We start from the raw sequence: 22589 nt of genomic DNA on the forward strand, positions 1-22589 counted from the left end.
CCTCACACCCTAGGGACTGACCCTTATGCCTGGAGCGACTCTCGCACCCCTGGAGCGCTCCTCACACCCTTGGGACTGGCCCTCACAGCCCTGGAGTGACCCTCACACTGGACACAGTGCTGCTCAGCACCCCCTGGAGTGACCCGCACCGCTCTGGCACCGAGCCTCCCCCAGTCAGCCGTCGACCTGCCTTGCAGGAGCCCCAGCCCCCGTGACGAACGGGGACGCTCATCCCAGCCTTTCCTGCCTGCAGCTGGGCCAGGGCCACCAAAGGACTAGTCCAAAATCACTGCAGGGCGCAGCTCTCCTCCGCCTCTGGGGACAGGCATCACGGTGGCGCCCAGAGAGCAGCGTTTTATCCTGGGTCAGCACGTGGCCATTTGGATGTCCGTGCCCCAGGACAAACCCTGCGAAGGTACCAGGTAGGAAGCCCTGACTGGTGCCCGGGGACCTGGAAGTGCATCTGAGCGCTGTCTTGGGGCTGCACCGTGGAGCCGATGGCAGGAAAGCAGCTGTATATCCAGCTGCTCGCTGAGCCCGGACGGGAAGGGCAGGGTGTGTACATGCCAATCCCAGCACAAACACGGGTGTGACTGGTCCTGAAGCAAATGCAGCGTCTTTTTAGTTTTGGAGACCAACTGGTCCAAAGGCCGATTTCATAGGCAACAGCCTGCTTCCTCAGACGAACCAGCTAGCCCTGGCTAATGCAGCAGCCACCTCTCTCTACCTTGGGTCGAGGTCCACATGCCTTATAGGAGCCTTGTAAAAGGGGACTGGAACAAAGGTATGGGCGGCTGCATTGGCAATCTCTGGGTCTATCTAGCGAACCATGGTTTGTACACCTCACAGTGCTCATCTTGAGCAGAGCCCTTACTCACAGCCAAGCCGAACGTGTCAGGATCCCAGGTGAGAATCACTGTCCTAACGGCAGATGTCATCTCACGGTGGTGACAGCTCCATTTCCAAAGGCAATACTAGGCTGTAAGGTTTGGAAGGGAACCATTCATCCAGTGTACAGGCCCCTGCAAAACCTCTCCTGTTTGCTGCCACTGGGTTACTTCCTTTGGCCAGGGTAAACTGGCACCAGCAGCAGGATCCTGCTCCCTACAAGCCCAGGCAAGTTTGTCATTGATATCACAGAGACATGGTTCTCCATTGCAGCAAGGGTGAGGTTGGAGAGTAGGAAAAACTTTCTAAGAAGTGGTGAAGTATTGGAATGGGCTACCCAGAGAGGTGGTGCAATCTCTGTCCTTGGAGGCTTTTAAGGCCCAACTAGACAAAGCCTTGGCTGGGATGATCTAGGTGGGGCTGGTCCTGCTTGGAGCAGGGGGTTGGACTAGATGCGACTCCTGAGGTCCCTTCCAGCCCTCATTTTCTATGAGTCTCTGACTGGGGGGAAAGAGATGAACCCCCAGAAAGGCCAGCCTTGAAAGCTTCCAGGTTGGGGGTACGCTTATCATTCAGGCAGGATATTCCAGCAATGAATGGGATGGCAACATTATTTTGTTCTAGGATATAGAGATTCGATGTGCAACCAAGGAAATATGGACAAGCAACTCTTCTACTCGCAGACGTTATACTGGTACTATAGCGCCCTGTATACATGATAGCAAACGACACAAAAACAATGACACCTATGGACTCTCTCACCAGCAGATGTCACTGTCTTAATTTTCAAACCGTGCAAAATAAATGGTAGTGTAAAATGTATTGCACTAGTGCTAGCACACTCCCTCTTTAGACTAAAATGCTGTGAACACATATCCTTCCACCACTGTACAGATGTGCCTTTTTTTCTTTATCACATCAGCACTGACTGCAGCGGTAACAGAGAAGTCTTTAGAGGTCTTACAGCCTTTGACCTCTGTGTTATCACAGCAGTCAGCGCTGATGTGATAAGGAACAAAAGGCACATCTGAAGAGCTGAAAGTGCCCAAGTCAGATAATATTTAAAAGCAGCCTCTAGCTGATGATCAGTTGTCCGTCTTTGCAAAGGAAGAAGCAAAAATTAGCCCAAGCCAGAAATACAGCCGGACCCAGTGCACAGGTTAAACTGGGGAAATCTTTTCTGTTGGCACTGCATTCCCTACATTTAAATTACATGCTAATCAGGACTTGGCTAAACACACCGTAGTGTAAACTCACAATATTTGATTAAGTTGTAATCCAGGGGTACTTAAAGTGATAACACAGAGTCATGGAGATAAAACATAAAATCACCAGTGACGGTCTTGTTGATAGAAAAAAAAAATTGCCACATTACCTGTCACCTTAGTAAAGCTGACTGGCTGGGCAGCAGCTCTGCAGAAAAGGCCCCAGGGGTGACAGTGGACAATAAACTGAATATGAGCCACCAGCGTGCCCTTGTTATCAAGAAGGCTATTGGCATACTGGGCTGCATAGGCAGGAGTGTTGCCAGCAGGTCAAGGAAAGTGATTATTCCCCTTTATTCAGCACTGGTGAGGCCACATCTGGAGTCCTGTGTCCAGTTGTGGGCCCCCCACTACAGAAAGGATGTGGACAAATTGGAGAGAGTCCAGCGGTGGGCAATGAAAATGGTTCAAGGGCTGGGGGACATGACTGGTGAAGTGAGGCTGAAGGAACTGGGCTTATTTAGTTTGCAGAAGAGAAGACCAAGGGGGGATTTAATAGCAGCCTTCAGCTCCCTGAAGGGGGGTTCAAAAGAGGATGGAGCTGGACTGTTCTCAGTGGGCTCAAGTTGCAGCAAGGGAAGTTTAGATTAGCCATTAGGAAAAACTCACCAGAAGGGTGGTAAAACACAGGAACAGGTTACGCAGAGAGGAGGTGGAAGCTCCATCCTTGACTGTTTTCAAAACCCAACTAGACAAAGCCTTTGATGGGCTGATTTAGTTGGGGTTGGTCCTGCTTTGAGCAGGGGGTTGGACTAGGTGTGACCTCCTGAGGCCCCTTCCCGCCCTCGTTGTCTGTGATTCTAAAGTCTTGTGCAAGAGATAGAGAAAATCTCAGTTGGAAGTTTCCATGGAAAGGGACAGTCAACACCTTTAGTGGGCTTTTTTTTTTTTTTTTTTTTAAATGAGCCAGGAATTGTCAGAAGTCATTGACAATACGTATTTTTAACTGAATACTGCACTTGCTTCACCAGAATCCAGCCCTCCATGGCTCACTGTTCCTTCGGGAATTTCAAAGCCGTAAGTAGTCCAGCGGGGGCTTTTACTAATCCACGCAGGCCAGGGTGATTTGCACATCTAGAGTTTCAGTTTTCAGACTTCATCTTGTTTGTAACCAATAGCATTTGACAAGTTATTTTTTTATGACATGAGAACTCAGTTATACAAGTACTTATTCACCCATGAAGTTCCACTGAATTTAACAGGGCTTCTCATGCGTGTATGCATGAGTGTTTTAAAAGCCCAGCAACGGCTCAACTTTCAAAGAGGTTTACAAAAAAGCAGCTATTACTCCTCAGTTAAAAGACTCCTTTTTGCTGATGTTTTTCCTTAGACATTTGTAAAAAGCCTTTCTTGACTCGTTTAACCCCTTCGGCTAAATTGCCTATCGTTTGCAATAAGAAAGCCATGACTTTTGATCAAGGTTTTGAGGCTCAAATGGTGGAGGTACAATTTTGAATACAAAATTGGTGTGGAAGACTTAAAAAAAAGCTGTAGTAAAGATAAAAAGCAGGAAAAAAGTATCATTTGTGGTCAGCTGTAGCCAAGTCCTAGCTTCAGGAAATTGTAGTCTGAGCAGGAAGGGCTCAAATCCACTGACCCAAAGCAGAAGCACTGACAAAGCCTGGGACAGGTCCTACTCTTCTCTTATTATCAAGATGCTGTCAACATTTCATTTGATTTTCTAAATGGTTTTGGAGGAGCAGCTATCGTTGACCTTTTCATCTCTCTCTCAGAAACCTACACCATGAAAGCCAGGACATGGACATTGTTGCTGCTTCTACTCTCCCCGCTAATTATGAGCCAGCTGAAATGTAAATTTATTGCAATCTTGGCTTTCTCTTGAACCACATCATAGTTGCTTTCAGCCACTTCCCAGGCTAAACACTTACTTTGGGTAACAGCCACTTCTGTGCCCACCACACTTTCCATCTGCAGACATTGGCGGCAGTGCCCTGCTCTGGAAGATTTTTAAATCTTTCAGCTCTTGTTGGACTCAGAGGAGGATTTGTGCGGCAAGGCCCCCAGAAGTTAAAGTTTTCCTCTTCTGAATCTTCCTGCAATTTGCATATCTGCAGACTCACAGCTGCCTATTTCTGCGAAGATGAACATGACTTGCAGTCCCAGCTGGATTTCCTAACTGGCTCAACCCAAGTCGGAGTCATTTTGGGACTCTCTTACTAGGTCCCTAGAGCATGACAACTCCCACCAGCTGCTTAGTCAGCAAGAGTCATCCGCTTCCTGTCCCTTATGCCAACGAAATTCTTTTATGGAAACACTCAACCGCTTTAACCATGACTTAACACTGCGGACTTGATGTTTCCTCGTGTGTCATCATTTCCACTAAACATTTCCCCCCCTGCCCAGGTTTGCATATTTAATTCTCTTTCAAGTGAAGCCCAGCATTATAAAGCTGTCCAGAAGCACTCACCCTTTTTTTTCCCCCCCACCACGAAGTTTAAAAGTAAATGAAACACTCTCTGCCAAACAACCTCTCTATAGAGTTTTCAGGTTAATAAGTCTCAAAATGATGTGTCACTTGAAAATTAGCTTCTACACATGCATTGATTTATAACATTAGCTATCTTGCAGGTGTACATCATCTCTGAATCTTAATGCAAGCTGAAAGTTTTATAAGGCCCTGATTGAGCAAAACACTTAGAAGTGCAGTTAAGCCCATTCCTAACTATCATGCACATGCTAAACTATAAACCAACATAACTTTAAACCAATTGCTGTATCAAGGTATAAAACTATGCAGAATATCAGTATTATTTTATAAACGGGTTAAAATATAAACATATTGATACTGGAATTCAAAACTCCACATCTGCTGAATATCTCAGCTGTATGGATCCCTAAAATTTAAAGATTTTTTCCTAACAGCGAGCACTATAGGCAAATCAGAATTAATGTCCTGAAAATGTTACTAACTGTTTGTGGATAAACTGTGAAACAGTCCCATATGCCAACTGTTCTGCTTCTTAAATCTGGATTAATAAACTGAGTGGGAAGTGTACTCCACTTCACATTGGCTCCGTGATATTTTTACTAGAGCACTGAGGGAAACTCTCTAGTTTCCCCCAAGGCCTGGCATAGACAATTCTTGTAATCCTTTTTCCTTCATTATTCTGTAACATTCATACAAGTAGACTTTAGGATTAAGATGCATTGAGAAACCTATAAATTGCCTGCAGTGTTGCTTACTTTCTTTTCCTAACCCTTTAAAAAAGGAAGAGTTGATTGAAATGTCTCGACTGTTGCTTTAACGAAGAGCAAGTTATAAGCAATCCCTGTTAAAATTATTTTTTTTGGTGATATTTTCTTAATAGAAACCTGTTAAAAAATGGAAAATTGTATTATTTCCTGATTTCATTTCCCAGGCTGCTCAATCTGGTAATCCCAATCAAAGGACTGCCTGCTGAGCACATAGGCTTTGAAGAGCTTAACACACTGAGCTAAATCTCTCCCACCTAATTAACCAGAAAGCTTCTTCCAAATCTCCAAAAGGTCAGAAGACATAGAACTAAATCAAGAAAACATTTCTTAGAATGAGATAATAAAGTGGTACAACCCTCAAGTTAAAGAAGGTTAAGACATGACTTGATTAGCTTGTAATTAACCTTAGTGATAAATCTAAGTTCTGAGGGTAGGATGGTGTTTAATTTAGCAGGGAAAAGAAAAAAAAAAGGCTGGAAGCTGAAGCTAGGTAAGTTTAAACACTAAGCAAAATGCAGTGTGTAATAGCAACTAATCATTGGAACAACTTAAAGAGATGTGTACTGGATTCTCCACGAGGCAAGGCTGGAGGGATGTCTTTGTAAAAGGTTTGCTATGGCTCAGAGAGAAGGTTTTGGCTCAGCTTATGTGGCCTGTGTTCTACAGGAGGTGAAGCTATTTGCACATAATGGCCGCGTCCAGATGAGTGCAGCTGTGCGGCACAGGGTGCCGCAAACATATCCGTGGCACCACATTTAGATGTGTGCCATGCTGCAAAGGAGTGCTGCCTGTGTGCGTGGTACTTTGCGTTTTTCCCCCACCCACAGGAAAAAACCCTGGTGAAAAAAAAAAAAACGAGCAGCGCAGGCATAGGCAGTGCACACCACTCAAAAGCAGAGCCGAGCTGCCCAGAGGCACACCTTGGCTGGTGGTCAGGCTCTGTGGGGCAGAATCGCCACTGCTGCAGCCCCCGGGGGCCCCTGGACCCCAGAGAAGGCTGCTGGGGCCAACCCAGTGCTGGCCCCAGCTTCTCCTACCCCACCCAGGGTAACTTGCTGCATGCGTGGCACGGGCATTCCCTGGGGACAAGTAGCAGTGGTGCAAGATGCGCCTCTGCTAATTGTCTCCAGGGAACCAAATGTCCTCGCTCATCTGGACGTGGTCAGTGGGTCCTATTGACTTTACCATGACGAAATTATGAACTCTGAAGATATTAACTTCAATGAATTATTCTTTAATCTTCCCATGGATCTCTCTCAGCTGCCTGAACCATTAGTAGAAGGCCAGGAAGACCTAAGTCTAGGATACCAAAAAAAGAAAATTAAAAAAAATCCAAGCATAGCCTGAATTAGCAGAGCGCAACCTGAAAAAGAAATTCTGCAGTTTTCCTTTTGTCACGTCACCTTGGTAGTTCTGCTGGATGGGAAGTAGGTCACCAGGACCCAAAAGAAAGGAGACACAGTATGTTAGGCTGCAAAGTAAGGGAGAAATGGGTCAATTTAGACTTGTGGGTGCCCTTTGAAGCCTTACTGACCTACAGAACTATTTGTCGTGGTTTAGGAATTTGCTCAGCAGATCTATTTTGAGCTCTTTCCCTTACGTTTCCTTGGAAGCCTTCTGGGTAACTAGGGGCTTTTTCCTCCCACCTCCCCTCCCCTCATATAAGCCACTGTGGTGGTGATAGTGCTTGACAAACTACCTGGACATCTTTAACCTGATGGTAAAAGTCTGGGAGAGCTACTCTTCTTCATTGTCTAGGAGGACTATGTTTGCTACTACTTTTGTGGGGGCAAAAATCTTTGACATGGAAGGTGATCCAGGCCAGAGTCATAGTCTAAGTGGTTTTTTGCAGGTAAGCTGTCAATGGAGTTGGTTTTCTAGATGTTATTTTTCTCTCCTGAGTGCAGTCTGCATGGCTGATGTCTTGGGTAGGATCTATCACATTTCTCCACGTCTCAGAGGGGGGAGCATGGAAGGAAGCAGCAGAGGATAGAAAGAATTGTAGTCTTTACTACCCAGGACAGACTAAGATACCCACCTCCTACCTAAAAGGAAGTCAGGACCCCTTCCAGGACAGGAAAGGAAACAGTAGCATCCCTCCTGTCCTCATGTAACTGTCTTTGATGGTGGTAGTCACTTATCTTGTCTAATGAGTACATACAGGTGGATAGAAACTTTGACCTGGACATCTGAGCTGTAATAGTGCCCTTTCCCAAATCTGAAGGAAGAGCCAGAAATAGTGCGTGTGAACTGTCATCACATCTCTGGTGGAAGACAGTAAAATTTCTGCTGGGTTGCCAGATGGGTAGGCTTTAACACTTGTAATTCTCCCACAATTCTGGTCTAATTAGTTGCATCTAGGACAACAACTCATTTGTTCGTCTTAGCAGAACTGGCATGAAAGAATATAAAAATATGGGAATTCTGCACAGTGCACAGACACCGTTGCCTTCCCTCCTCCCCAGCCTTGCAAGGAACACACATGGTCAATCTCTGAAAAATTAAGACTGGGGTGATTTATTAATCCTGTTAAGAACTCTGATACAAAGCACAGTAAAAGGCCACAGACCAGTAAATAAAATGTGGCTTTTGGCCACTTTACAAATGCTGCTACAGTACTACCAGTAAAACAGCTTCACTCTCACACCAGTTCAAACAACAAGTAGTTCAACTGGCAAAGGAAAGTTCTGATCACTTCTCTGTTTAAAAAGTTTAATAAAGCTTTATGTGTTTGCTGGTTTAAATGCTACCAATTTCCAAAAGGGTATTCATAATTAAGTGAAGGGAGAACTAAAGAACATTAGGTTTGGAAGGCAAGACTGTGTTCCTAAGCCGTAGGAAACGCTTCTGAATGTATAAGATAGCAAGAGTAGCAGACTGTATTATAGGCCTTGAGTTACTTAAATTTATACAGGTTATTAGCATGATCTGTAAATATACAATATAAACAACTGTACATACATGGCATATAGCTTTGTTCTCCAAAACAGTAGGCAACTTTATTTTTTAGCTTAAGACACCTTCGCCTGCCAAAACAAAAAGGCACATCTGAACAAGATGCATGCTAAATACTAGGGATTCTCTCAGTTAACTGAGTTAGGTAGTCCTTGCTTACACTTTGTCAAAGTAATAGTGCATTTTGATATCTCCATTTTGATACTCAACACATTTTTTTCTTTTTTCTTTTTTTTACATCTTCAGCAGCAAATCAATGGAAATTAAGACACCGCGTCAAAAAATCTGAGAACAGTAGCTGTCGTCCACAAACCTCCATGCTCGCACAAAGTGACAAGGTGAGGTTTAAAACCAGTAACACTGTACATCCTCTGCTTGGGCAGCAAGTTCACTGTTCTTTTGAGGAAAAAAAAAAGATGGAAAAAAATAAAAAAGGCCACTAGTGCTCAAATTTGAAAAATTTCACAAACGCACCTTTTTGGCTCAGTGCAATGAACTGATGTCAGTTTTCAATTCTTTTAGTGTCGTTTACAGTGCAAAATATATACTCTTTATACTGGCATAACTGTCGGCACTGAGGATCTGAGGCAAGGCAATGCTACTGACCACCTGAGGGTAATGCTGTAGAGGAGCAGACACAGGCTTGAGTGTGTATTCTTATTTTTCCAATTTAACCTCTTTTGGTTTTGGTTTTATTTATTTTGATCAGTAGCACTTTTATAAGAGCATTATTTCTGAAAGTACTAAAATACACTGCCTTTCTGAATAAATAAAAAAAAAGGAACTTTACAAATACTATTCCAGTGTCAATGACTGATATGGCTAAGGTCATTGAGGAGTTTCTGCATTTTCTAGCAAAGACAGTCTGTGCAAAGGAGGATGGGAAAGCTCCCTTTTGTAAGTCTTTGGTGGCAGTTTTGGTAACTGAGGGCTTGAGTTCTGCCGCGGTGGGACTGGGGGAGCAGGAGGATGGCTGAGGCTGTTGTGGCTTGAGCTGAGCACATAGCAGCGGCGCAGTATTCGGGGAGAGGGTGTGCTTGGAGGAGTGTTTGGAGAGTTTGGGCATGTGCTGGCTTCCCTCAACCAGTCTGGGTCTCTGTGGAAGCGTCCTCCTGGCGGTGGCTGGAGATTGAATGGACAGTTTATGAAGTGCTCCGGAGGCCGAAGCGGCACTGGTGGGGGGGTGTCAGGAAGAGGGTCCCGGGGAGGTGGCGGTGGGGGGCTGTGCAATGGTTGGTCAAATGAACTATTGTAAGCAGGAACTCGAGGCTGTATCTTTGGAGGGGGAGGCTGCCTAGGTGGAATGGCAGGAGGATCGTCATCAGATTTTGAGCCTCCCTAAAATGTACAAAGCAAAAAAGATTACAACTAGCCTTCAGATTTCTTATCCAGAACCAGTTCTAACAGATGCAAACCAAGCGACAGTTTAGAGTGAAGCCACCGGTTTGTAAGATATAACTGTGACAGTCTGACAGCACTGACTGCTAGATTATTTTATCATTTAATTAGACTGGCTGCTACATTATTATTTAATTATTACAAGCTTAATGGTAAAGGTTTCTCTCTAGATTAAAAAGTCTCCCATGTGTACAGACAAAACTCATAAGTACGTCCAAGCGTAGTTTGCTCACCAGCATTTTGCTCATAAGTACATCAAAGGGTATTTTGCTGTCTTATCTACAGACCAAGATACTACATATTCTGAGTAGTCCTGCGGTATTTTAAGACTGTAATGAAGCAACCCAAAATCTATTACAACTTTGTGCTAAGAAGTGGGGCTAACAAGGGTGAGCATTTGCAGCAACTAAAGATTAACAGAATAATTAGAATGTTATACTGCATCTAAAAAATGTGTCTGGGTTTACTTAATCAATACACTTGTTTTGCAACCCAGTACTTTTATTGGTAGGTTTGCTATTAAGATGATTTCAATAGAAAATAATACCTTAGAGTTCAAAGTGTCCTGATCAAACTTTTTGCGTGGCGGAAGTGGAGGAGGAACCAGAAATTCATCACTGAGCTTATGTAAACTACTCCACGAACTGAAGAAAGATTCTGCAGGGATGAAGACAGTTTCAGGCATTGCACAAAGCGATGAAGAAAGCACGTTCAAAGTAAGCTAGACACAAGCTAACAAACAATCTTTGTGCTCAGTGGCATCAGGAACTGTTCATTGCAGCTGAAGGAAATTATTTCACCATCCAGTTTTTATAATCATACATTCTATCTGACAAAGGAGACTTTATCTGAAGAACAGAATATAGTCATCAGCAGGTAATCAGCAATGTTGAAAGATGGAGCCTAGACAAAAGAAGGAATATAGCGAGCGCACCAACATCATTTCATTTGCAAGCTTCTATATACATCATGAAGTATTTGCTGTTCAAGTGGAGATGTTCAGTGATGCCTATATTCTGGATATATGTAAACTGAATATCAATATGAATCATATGCTTTTTTTGGCCAACAACTAATTACAGGTTCACATTTGGAATTTACAGGGCTGCTTATGGGATATAACAGTAGTTGGGCTGTGCTCTCAGCACAAAAACACTACAGAGAAAACAGTACATGAGATTCCCACCACCACACCTCTTTCATTTCTAAATGTTCCCAGTCCTTTTCCTGTTTGAGGAGAAAGGGTCATTTAACAAGATTCAGGAAAAAAATGAAATACTTCGCATTTAAATATAACGTTAGCTCTTGTTGTAACTTTTGTTTTCTTTCCATTTATCTGCAACATGCAGATGGGTGAACAATCTGATGTCTGCTCTGTCCCCGATCTGGGATTCTGTATTGCAATTTTGGATTTTAATAAAACTGTAATGGAAAAAGGCAACTGGTAGCATTAATGAGGAAGTAGAAAGGAAGTTGACCACAGCTAGAAGCATTTTTCCAGCTGCATTTCAGACTCTGATTATAAACAGCACAGTAACATATTGCTACATGTGGGATTGACAGTGCCTCTCCCTCCCTGATAGCAGAACAAACACTTGCAGTAAATCTTAGTACCAGTCACTGTCTTATTTAATTGCTTTACCTGTATAATTTGCCTTACTGATTAGTGCTGCAGAAAATCCAAACAGGAAAACATCCATATTACCTGTCAGGAACTAACCTGAGGAGCCTTTAACTTTTCTGCATTATACTGCTGTACACTTACTTTACCTACAACATGTGGAAACAGTTTCTACGTACCGGTATTTTATTAATTTCTCATCCCTTTGTTACAGAGAATGTCATTACTATCAGGCGCTTATGACAGGTTTAGAAAACAATAATGAAATACTATGGGAGTTCAAATACTCACTTGACTGCGGCAAAAGGACAGGGGCGAAGATGCTATTGCTACCTATTAAAATGAAAAATGGGTTAGAGGACCACTTTTGGACTCAACCATCTCACTTCATATTTCTACAAGATCTAAAACAGTGTCATCGACTCCGGGTTACCTTTAAAATATATCTGGCGATTTCTGAAATTCATTGCTGACCTCAGCTGAGTTCTATCACCTTCTCTCTCCTTTCCATATGCGACTGCTTTCATTTATATAGTTCAACATTATCCATTTTTTCCATTATGTAGCTTAGCCCATGTCTATTTCTCTCTTAGCCCCAAAGAGCACTTTAAGCCCAAAAGCTTGTCCAACATCTCTCTCAATTATATAGTTGGTCCACCGAAAGATGCCACAAAAAAGCCCTTGGTTTCTATTACGTAAGTATTTTTAGGCTAGAACATCTGACTTATTGCTGAGAATGTGTTGGTTTTTAAAACAGTAGTAAGGTGTTACAGCTCAAAGATGCACTAAATGCCATAAACTCAGGAAATTACCAATGACATTTGGTCGTGAACATTAACTACTCCTTTATCTTTGGGGTATGTCTACACCGCAGCAGCAGAGTTTGGTCTTGCTATTGGGGCAGTGAGCCCTGTTCCCACTGAGCGCAAGGTGCAAGGTGGTGAGGACACCCTTAGGACACACCAGATGCAGCTCTTGAGCACACCAGCAGGCCAAGACTTGAGCATGGTGCTAGAGGTGCCCCCAGTCTCCTCTTCCAGGGCTGAAGCATGTAGAGCAAGAGCATGAGGTTAGGGTTTGCTGCCCCAGCTGTGACAATGAGCTTTTTGCTCCTATAGTGCAGATATACCCTTAAGTAACTCCTTACCTGTAGGCTTGAGACCTTCACAGCAGCCACATGAAACCCTAGCTGTCCTTTCACCTGAACCCAAGGGACACAGCAGACTCTTCTGCCACTTGCACCCCCGAACTTGACACAGAACCTTGTAACTGCCCCAACCAACAGCACCACAAGCTTTTCTTCCAAGATGAGACTTGCTCACACATTAGGAAAAGGACTTGGAAAACTGTTTAAGCAGCAAAAATGATGGCACGTGTCATGTTTGTTTCCTTTCTAAGCACACTGTGGGTTCCCAAACTGTACAGATGGCGATACAGGAGCTTGATAGTCTAGCCACTCACGTCACAATTTTTTTTTAAAGGTGGCATGAGAGGCAAAAAAAATTTAGAAGCAGACAGTGGGGTGGAATTAGCAATAAAAATGCAGTGCATACATACCACAAGAGCTGTTGAGGTCAGGTTCTAAAAACACGCTAAATTCTGAAGAAGCCGATACTGGTGGAGTAGACGGTGTATTTGGAGAAGTTGGTGCAGACACTGTTGACTCGTGCTCTGCTTCAGTAATTCTACTAAAACTTATCTTACTTGGTTCCCTTTCAAGTGGGGTGGGATGGCCTCGTAAGGTGCCAGAGGTGGAGCCATGTCTGCCAGTATTGGGCCTTATTCCAGGAGACTTCAAGGTGTATGCTGTTTTTCTAGGCTAGAGAAAGTAAATGCGATTAATCAGGGCAAACAGTTGTACACTGACAATAACAGCAAAAATTCCAAGCCATTGGTCCACATTTACAAAAAGGAACCAAATACAGCATCCTAACAGTACTTATTTATTCTAGATGATTTTATAATGGCTCTATGTAGATGATCTGTCACTACTTATAACTACCTGCGCCTTAGGGTTTATTATATTAGCAGCTCCTTGAGTGGTAATCAAGGAATACATTAACAATAGGGTCAGGGTCAAATAGAAGTGAGTCAGGGAAAGTGAACCCACTGACAGAATAGTCCAGCTCAGACGGACAAACTTCTTTTGCAAGTGGGGCACTACAGGTGACAGGGTTCAGGCTTGCACGCTTCACACACTTTGCAATACGTGTCATCTCTCTTCTCTGACCCACATTTTTCAGTGTCTTATACAGCAACGCTCTATATTGGAGTCTCTCTCAAGTGCTAGACTCCTGGACCTTGTGTGTGATGTTCTAGGATCACAGGAAAGGGGCCATGTGAGGTCATGCAGTCTAGCCCCCTGATCATCCCTGGTTCATTCTCCTCCAGATGTCTCTTGGTGACAACCCTACAGCTCCACGGGGGTCTTCTATGTGGGCTTTTTTTTTTTTTTTTAAATCTGCAACTCGCCTGCAGAGTCCGATGTACAAAAAACCCCACCCATGTCCAATCCAAAGCAGGTGCCAGGAATTATGGGTCATTTCCATGCGTGGCATGTTGGCCCTCAACACCCCACTGCTGGATAACCTATCGCTATACAAAATAAGGAGGATTTGACAGATGTGGTGTTGCATAGAATTAAGGGGGTTTTGCTTTGCTTTCTTTTTAACAGAGTTATGAAACTCTGCACTGCACAAGAAGTCTTCTCCAATCATTTTGAAAATGTAGTAGTGGAGTTTCAGACACAAGTGTTGATCAGGACAAGCCATGGAACTGAAAGTTGCATTCTCGTGGCATCTGTTTTACAGATTAATTAGAAAAAGACAGGTCTGGGCTACTGGGGGCAGTCACAAACATCTCCTGGTATAGATGGCATGATATGCTCCTATTGCTTGTACCAGAGAAATGTATTGTGGCAACTCCTTCATGCGTGGATCCAAGAGTGTCAATCACTAACTGATGTCCTCTGTGTTTGTAAACTACCTGTTACATTGGTGCCAGCCATCCCAGACCACTCAGCTAGTTCTGCAAGATTTTTTCACTTGGAAAACATACTGGGTACATCTGCACGTTTATTAACACACCATAATTACAGCGCGTTAAGTACCTATCATTACAGGTACTAATTTAATGCGCTGTAATCAGCACTACCGTGCAGTAGTGCCAACGCACGCTTTTTTGCACAGTAACGCTAATGCACAGTATACTAATTCTACTGCACGTTAGCATGGTTTTGGCCAGACATGCTAATGCACAGCAGAATTAGGCTACTGCACCTTTAGTGTCTCGTGTCAACATGCCCACTGATTTGGAATAATCAGCATTCACACAACAGACAGATTTCTGAAGAAAATGATTGTAAGGTCTTTTCTGATTCTCTTTTAGATCAGGAGCATTGGCACACTCACTCCTAGGAGGAGAAAAAAAATGATTTAAACTGCTTTATGGCCCTCTTACTCCAAAGATGTGCAAAAAACACTTCTGACTGCAAGGAGGTACGGGAAGAACAATGACACAGCAGCAAGTTCTCTACCAGGCAAAATATCAGCATAAAAATCATTTCACGCTCTGGCAGCTGTTTGTTTTAAATGACTGACAGTCACAATATTTGGTTTCACTAGAGACTGATTGTACCTCGCTCGGTTGTATGGTATATTTCAATTTTTGCAAATACTTGAAACAATAAAGAGAACTTTCATTTAGCTGTGAAATTACATTTTAGAAAGATATTCTCTGATCAAAGTAAAATACAGCAACTAATGTTGGCTCCAAAGGGCTTTCCCCTTCAGTCATATGCCATTTTTTCACAGTGCCTTCAATTTAAATCATGTTATTATATAGAAGTAAGACTGGAATGTTATTGAAGCCATGATGGTCCAGGAAAGGTTTTTGGATGCTCGTCTTGCTAGGATCCTATGATGCCTGCTGACTTCCTGCCCCTGGGGCAGGGGGCTGGACTCAATGATCCTTTGGGGTCCCTTCCAGCCCGAATGTCTATGAAATCTATGAAGGTACGATGCAAGGGTTTTTTGTGAAATCTTTTATTGGACAAACTATATAGTTGGTTGAGAAATTGATAGAATCATCAAATAATTTGGCAAGCTTTTGGGTACAAAGCACCCTTCTTCAGATGTGGGGGAGAAGCCTGAGTGGACAGCACAAAAGCATGTGTATTACTCCACATAAAAATGAAAATATTCTGCTTCAAGGAATGGAGGACAGCCAGAAAATGGTGGCAATTGTAAACAAAACAAAGTATCATGATGTCCTTTGTAAATCCACGGTGCATCCACACCTTGAATACTTTGCCTAGTTCTTGTTCTCACATGCCAAAAAGAATATAGCTAGAAAAGGTCCAGAGAAGGGCAACAAGGATGATCAGTAGTATGGAGACGCTTTCTTATAAGGCCAAGCCTAGACACTTGAGGGGGGACATGATAAGGGTTTACCAAAATACTAAATGACGTTGAGAAAGTAGACAGGGATTTGTTCTTTACTATCTCCCTCAGCAGAAGAGCTAGGAGTCACAAAATGAAATGGGTAGGTAGTAAGTTTAAAACTAACCAAAGAAAGTTCATTTTCACCCAGCGTGTCATGTAAGGGTGGAACTCATGGCCACCACATATTGTGGAAGTTGACAGCTTAGCCAGATTCAAAAAGGGACTAGTCAAATTCTCAGAGAAAAGGAGCATTAGTAGTTATTGAACTTGAGAGTTAAAAATACAGCCTCTCTGAATCAGAATTTCCTAGACCTTAAATGCTTGAGGCTGCAAGTAGGGGAGGCATAGTGGGGCAAAAGCCCTGGTTGTACCCTGTTCTCTCCCTTTCAGCATCCACACACTGCCCGTGTGACACAGGGGCCTAGGCAGGATGGACCTACGGTCTGACCCACTACATGGCAGGTTTTTTACTCATTTGGAGTGCCTATAAGAAAAAAGAAATGCAGCAGAACATCTAATGTAATTAGTGGAAGAACAAGACCATCTGAGAAGGAAAGAAGTTATTACCTCCGGAGCACAGGGAGATTAGTCGAGGTAGCATTTAGACTGTAATGAGCCATACATCCTTCAAACCACCCCCAAACCTGGCCCAACTCACCAGAAGCGCACTCTCCTCTGATCAACAAGTATCAAAATGGGACACATCCCTGCCTTAACAACAGATGCAAAACCTGTAAAGGCATCTCCTCTATTACCACAATCCACACTGCCCCACAATGAAACGGTCAAACCGTGGACCCCACACACGCCTGTTACAGAAAGAGTCTCTCTCATCCAGTGCACCCAACACCATCATGGAAACAATGGGAGTTAAACTAGATAAAGACTATGCACTGGAATAAACTCCCACAGAAAATAAGATCGATGCACATGAACACCAGTAGGTAGTGATCTATTTACATATAAAACAGAAGCACGTGTGTTGCTCCATCTACTGTTTAGGTCAAGTTGTCTGCTTCTCTCTCAGACCTGAAGAAGGATGTTTTGTGCCTGACAGTTTGTCAAACCTCTCTCCCAACTATATAATATAGTTGGCCCAATAAAAGATATCACCAAAAAATCCTTACCTCTTGATAAGACAAAAATGATACAATATCAATTTCAGTTTTAATACCATCTACTCCCAGTTTTTATTGCAAAATACAACTGGCCTATCAATAAGCCAAGACAGTTTTAGTACCTAAAATTACACCATCTGAAACAAATAAGAACATTTTTTAAATAACAGAGGTCTTCCAAGAAAACCTACCTGCAAAAGGAGAACTGTGATTCTAATGGAAGTTTTCAGGATTTACTGATGTTACTAAAGTAATTAGCAGATTAAAAAAAAAACAAAAAACTTAGAACTTACAAATTTAGGTGGCTGTTTGCAGTTCCGAGGTTCGATTTCTAATGATTTGTTGAACAAGTAATCTGTAAATTCTTTTTCTGATGCATTTCCCATTGGGTTGAGATTTTCAAAGAACTTCTAAAATGAGGTAAACCAGTTTCAGTAAATAAATCTTTATACACAGACATGCATGTATAAAATTGTTCAATGCAATCCCAATATTTCATTGGCTACCATCTAACTATTATGCCACTCAAATTTACAGCTGGAAAAATTCACCCTGATAGAAACAATGTAAGAAACATGCATGTTAAAGATAACAAGAGATTAAATGCCTGAAAAAAAAATTAAATTGAACAAACTGAGTTGCTTAAAATGGAACCAGATTCTTGAAACCACTTTTACTGAGTACTTATTAGGTATCATATTTTTAACCATAGTGGCTAATGGCCAGCCAAAAATGTGGCCCCTTTGTGCTAGGCACTGTGTCCACACAATCAGACAACTTTGCTGCAAATGGTTTCTAGTCCAAACAGAGAAGAGAAGTGCATTGTGGCATTTGGGGTAGAAGACCCCAGCAGAGGAAATATATGGTTGCAAATGTCCTGTTAGTGCCATGACTTTTGGTAAGAGAATTAACTTAGAAGGGGATCAGTTAAATGGGGGAAAAGGAAAGGGAAGGAGGGGTGAGAAGGGCAGGACTGCAAACATTAGGGTGTGAGGGACAGGTACAAAATGGAGTCACAGTAAAGAGACTGAGAGAAAAGGAAAATGGAGAGTCGTGACTAAGTTCACACCAAAACTTAATGTAGTCGCCTAGATCTCCCAGTTCCTTGGTTCTCAACCCACATTTTTTTTTTTTTTACAAATCTGATCTGCGCAAAGGGCACAGAATAACCGTGCCTCTGTCTTTTCTTGGCTTAGTTTCAAAATATTGCCATTCTCCTCACTGTAACTTTAAATTGGAATATTTTTTTCTTAGACTTGTCTGCAAGAATTCAAGAGCATGCTACAAATACTGGTTTTCAATAGAGCACATTTTAAAGGGCAGCCCAAACTGGGCTCTGTATTCCATGGGAGGGTGTATGATCTATTATTAAACAGGTTTTTAATGCATTAATATATTTTCAGGTCTGTTCTCCATCTCATTCTTTTTGCAGCCTAATGTTTATTGCTGCTGTAAACTGAGCAGAAGTGCTTACTAAGCTGGCTTAGGTCTTTTTTCCCCTGGAGCTGTTCATTAATGTAAAACCCCAGAAGGCACATATGGGTATTTGAAGTTCCTACTCTCCCTAAGCATTATCTTATGTTTGCAAAGGGATTTCATTTGGCATCATGTTGACAATATACCTTGCTTTAAGTCCTTTTAAATTCTTCAGGATTCTCTAATCTTTGGCTAACCTAAACAACTGTCAGCTACAAATCCTGCTAGGTAACTGTCAGTACCCTTTGCAATTTGGGAACACAATAAATGATAGTCTTGGGCAGAACCCAGATTAACACCCCCCCTATTTTTTAAGGTTTTATGGAGCTGAAAAATGATCACTTATTCCTACTCATATTTTTTCTATTCTTAACTAGCTTCAATCCATAACCAACTCAGTTCAGCCTGTTCAGTAGGTTTTTGTCAGCATGCACTTTAATGGCTCAAATACACTGGATAAAAACAAAGGATTGATTCTAGATCAGAGGCATTCTTTTCCTCTGTACAAACCGTTGGTTTGTCATCATATCATTCTGGTGTTTTATAATTGATAGCCATTCTCTTAATTCCTCCCACACTAAACACATCCACTCATTCCCAGAGTGCTTGTGAAATATAACAGCAAAAGCAAGCAGTATCTGCTGCAGAGTAGTGACTGAATTAGCCATAAATCTAACATGATGAACTACAGAGGAATTTGTGCATGTTTGAAGATGTCTGATTATCATTTGCAGTTATTCTGCTATTACGGCAGTTCCTCCCTCACACCTGCTGCTACCACAGCCAGAACAATTACAGTGAGTATAGATTATACGACATGCTTGCGTTATGCGCCTAGTAACACGGAAGCATGCGTTCATGAGCATAAGCATATTGCAATTCTTCTTTGATTACCCGTATTTCTGGCTCTATCCGTAAACAGTAAGGCTGGTTTTGATACTGCTGAATTTCTCCTGTAATTTCAGCTACTTTTCTTCTCTTACTAAAATTGATTAGCTCTTTCCCTTGTCTTTTAAGGAAGTCAGGATTCCCTTCTTCTGTCTTCAAAATATTTGTAAGATATATTCCTAATTTAAAAAAAAAAGAAGACAATTTTCACTTTTCAGCCCAACACCCGTTTTCATTCTTGCTGACAAATGACAACAAAAGAGCTCTACACGTAAGTCAAGGAAGCCTTTTCCTTTAATGCACCAATGCTGAATTAACCGGCAACAGCAATGGGGCTGTACATTCTCCTGGGAAGTAAAATGTCACCTCAATAATATATTATTATAGTGAGGTCAGGAATTCAGAGATCACATCTCCAGCATGCAGTAAAGGGATGATGTCAAGGAAAACAAAAAGGGAGATGAAATTCAAACTTTAAGAGAAATCTTATTTTCTTTAACTTAAGTTTGCACACGTACGGCAATATTCAATAACTTTTTTGTAAAGCAGAGGAAACCTTTAAATAAAATATTGCCAAGGAATATTAGCATATTTAATAGGTAAAAAAATTCAGTAAAAGTAGGAGTTGTTACTGTAGTTTTTTTCAAAACTATTCTTGAAAATGCAAAATTCCTAAGAAATGCCAAAAGAAGGCAGAAACATTTTCACCCCTAACCTGTAACTGGAAACACTGCTGGAGTTAAGTACCCACAAACATTACAAGTCTATGAAACCAAGGGGGAGGTGCAGGCTGAGAACAGTCCCTTGGCAGAGGACAACATAGAAGAGGGGTATCAAACACAGTCCACAGGCCGGATCCACCCCACGCCGTTGCTCGATGCAGGCCAGCGGACAACCAGTGTGGCTGGGCGCAGTGGCCTGCTGCAGAATAATAATTGGAGGCAGAAGGACAAGAAAAGACTGACACAGCCCACTGCCCTCTGGCCACTTCACCAGTTGCCACTACTGCAACTCAAACTACCCAGGCATTGACCCCCACTACATGCCCTGTGCCGGAAGTCCACTGCTGCAGCAGGTGAATGGCGGGCAGACAGTGGTGGCAGCTTCCTCGTGCCCTGTGGTCTGGACCCAGGCCAGGGCACAAGGTAAGTTTGATACCCCTGACAAAACCTCAGACAGGTTCAACAGATGTAATCAGAAAAGAAATTCAGTATGAAGGACCTTAACTCAGGCCCTGTGGTACTACTTACCAAAGAAAGGCACACAGGGTGGGTTGATTGATTTGAGTTTAGCTAGGTATTTTTTAAAGTGATCTTGGCTTAGTTCTACTGCTTCATCCAATATTTTCTTTTTTCTCTCCTGTAATGCCTAATTTATCAAAGAGAAAAAGCAATGTGCATCTTTTGTGCGGGATGGTTAGCAAAAACAAGTTATTCTCATACCCCTCGCGTCCAGAGTCGAATAAAAACCTCAGTTTCATGATATGAGCTTATGTTTTACGTGCTACGACATCACGTGCTTTATTCCATCAGTTAAAAACATGATCCTGATTTGTCTCGTACACATTTCAAAACTAAACACCCTCGTTATTTATCTAGAAGCAATACCTGTACAAATATTTCTTTACACATTGTTGTCTGAATTTCAAGAGTCCTATTCCACTGGTATCTCCTCATAGCTTACTACAGACTAATTTTAGTTAAAAAGTTGCTCTTTGTGCCTGAACGCTTGTCCAGAACCCTCCCAACTACAGAGCTGGTTCAATAAAAGGTATCACCAAGCAACTATGAGCTCTTGTACTTTTCTGTTTCTGAAGTCAGCGCTGCTTAATTTCCAATAGTCCAAATGTTTTACTTGAAATTTGCTCAAGCCAGCTTCTGCCAGGCTGCTTATGCTGCCATACATTCAGAACAGAACAGCTTAAAAATAAGCTTAACAGCACTCCTACTGAGAAACAGGGTCCTTAAAGTGAGCTTGCACCTTCCTGAATAAGGGCCTGGAATACAGCTTGTAAATGTCCAATCCTGTATGTGGACCCTTCAGATGAGCAACTAAAGGAAGAAGGAATCATTTGGGATCACCTGTAGCTAGGGAGCAGGGGGAGGGGAGAGTATAGGACAGGGGACAAGCAGTGCCAATGAGGTTGTAGCTTCCAGCCCCAGCAACTAAAGGAAGAAGGGATCACCTGCCTTTGTGGCAACATGTCTTCCCCATGCCCTAGCTGTAACCCTTCTGCTCCCAAAGGGAGTTCAAGGTATTTGTTTTCACCTATGAAGAGCTAAACTGTCTGAAACTTGCTTACCGAAGACCTGCAATCTGTGGAGATCTGCGGTATGACTGCTCCCTCCACCCCTGCCATTTCAATAGAAAACCTGCTGTCAGAGCATTTGCGGTGGCAAATTCACAGCTCTGGGGTTTTCTTCCCTCCCATCCACTAGGGAACTGTAACTAAGGCTACAAACTCTTTTCAAACAAGTCACTAGGCAGCCAGAAAATGATTGTGACATTCAACTAACTGGGCTGGAACAGAGCTAGCAAGCAGGCAAGTGCCTTTACAGCCCATTAAAAACCTGAACTTTTATGACAACGCTATCCGTGAGCATTTCACATTAGGCTTTTAAATAATGAGTATGTGCTTCTTGATTCAGGTCAGTTTAAGTATGATGCATGAGACTTACCTCAAATGTGTGATCTAGTCTGTACACCGACACAGAATTCATCGCACTGACTATCTCCAGCACACCATTGAAATTATTTAAGTCTTGAAAAACTTGCAAGATCTCTATAATCCTACTTAACACAGCCACTCGCTCCTCAAAGTTCTCTGTTTCCACTATGCACCTAATATAAAAAAAAAAAAAAAAAAAGCAGCAATTTTGGAAATGTCGGTACAGAAAGTTCACAGTTTACAAAGGCATTGAGATTAAGTTTTAGTCTCAACAAATGGAGAGGTCAAAATGAATACCATTACTCTAGATATTGCACTCTATTTGCACAGCCTTGGTGTCGTCTCAAGAGTCACAAGGACAAACCGAATGGACGGTGTAATTGCACATGTTGGATTAAGAAAGTAAAAGCGTGAAAAACTTTCAAGTGGAGAAGTGAAAAGAAAAAAAAAATATTTGTGGATATGCAAAGAAAGACTCTTGATGCTTTTCCCAAAATATGTCATTTAAAACTGAAAAGAGGAAAGCAGCCTACTCATGGTTTTTGCTTACGTCTCATGGAGGGCCAATCATACCCTCTCTGCAGAAATATATAAGTTACTTGCACAGTACCTGGAGTTTTTTGAGATGTGTTGTCCCTCTGTGTTGTACATGTA

The 22589-nt window shown here is 42.4% G+C and overlaps 1 protein-coding gene across 1 annotated transcript in view; it reads right to left on the reverse strand.

Annotated features, from left to right (window-relative positions):
• Positions 1-7865: 7865 nt before the first annotated feature.
• The window catches only part of SOS2 (SOS Ras/Rho guanine nucleotide exchange factor 2), a 70959-nt gene continuing 56235 nt past the window's right edge, over positions 7866-22589 (reverse strand). Inside the window, exons 18-25 of the mRNA XM_019551172.1 lie at positions 21946-22108; positions 20518-20635; positions 19274-19446; positions 17197-17313; positions 12901-13162; positions 11635-11676; positions 10270-10379; positions 7866-9662 (exon numbers count right to left, since the gene is read on the reverse strand). Of these exons, the coding sequence (XP_019406717.1) occupies positions 9153-9662; positions 10270-10379; positions 11635-11676; positions 12901-13162; positions 17197-17313; positions 19274-19446; positions 20518-20635; positions 21946-22108 (1495 nt within the window). The 3' untranslated portion in view covers positions 7866-9152. The remainder of the gene's footprint in view (positions 9663-10269; positions 10380-11634; positions 11677-12900; positions 13163-17196; positions 17314-19273; positions 19447-20517; positions 20636-21945; positions 22109-22589) is intronic.

This window comes from Crocodylus porosus, unplaced genomic scaffold (genome assembly GCF_001723895.1).
Source record: "Crocodylus porosus isolate Cpor-Errol unplaced genomic scaffold, CroPor_comp1, whole genome shotgun sequence".
Lineage (NCBI taxonomy): Eukaryota > Metazoa > Chordata > Crocodylia > Crocodylidae > Crocodylus > Crocodylus porosus.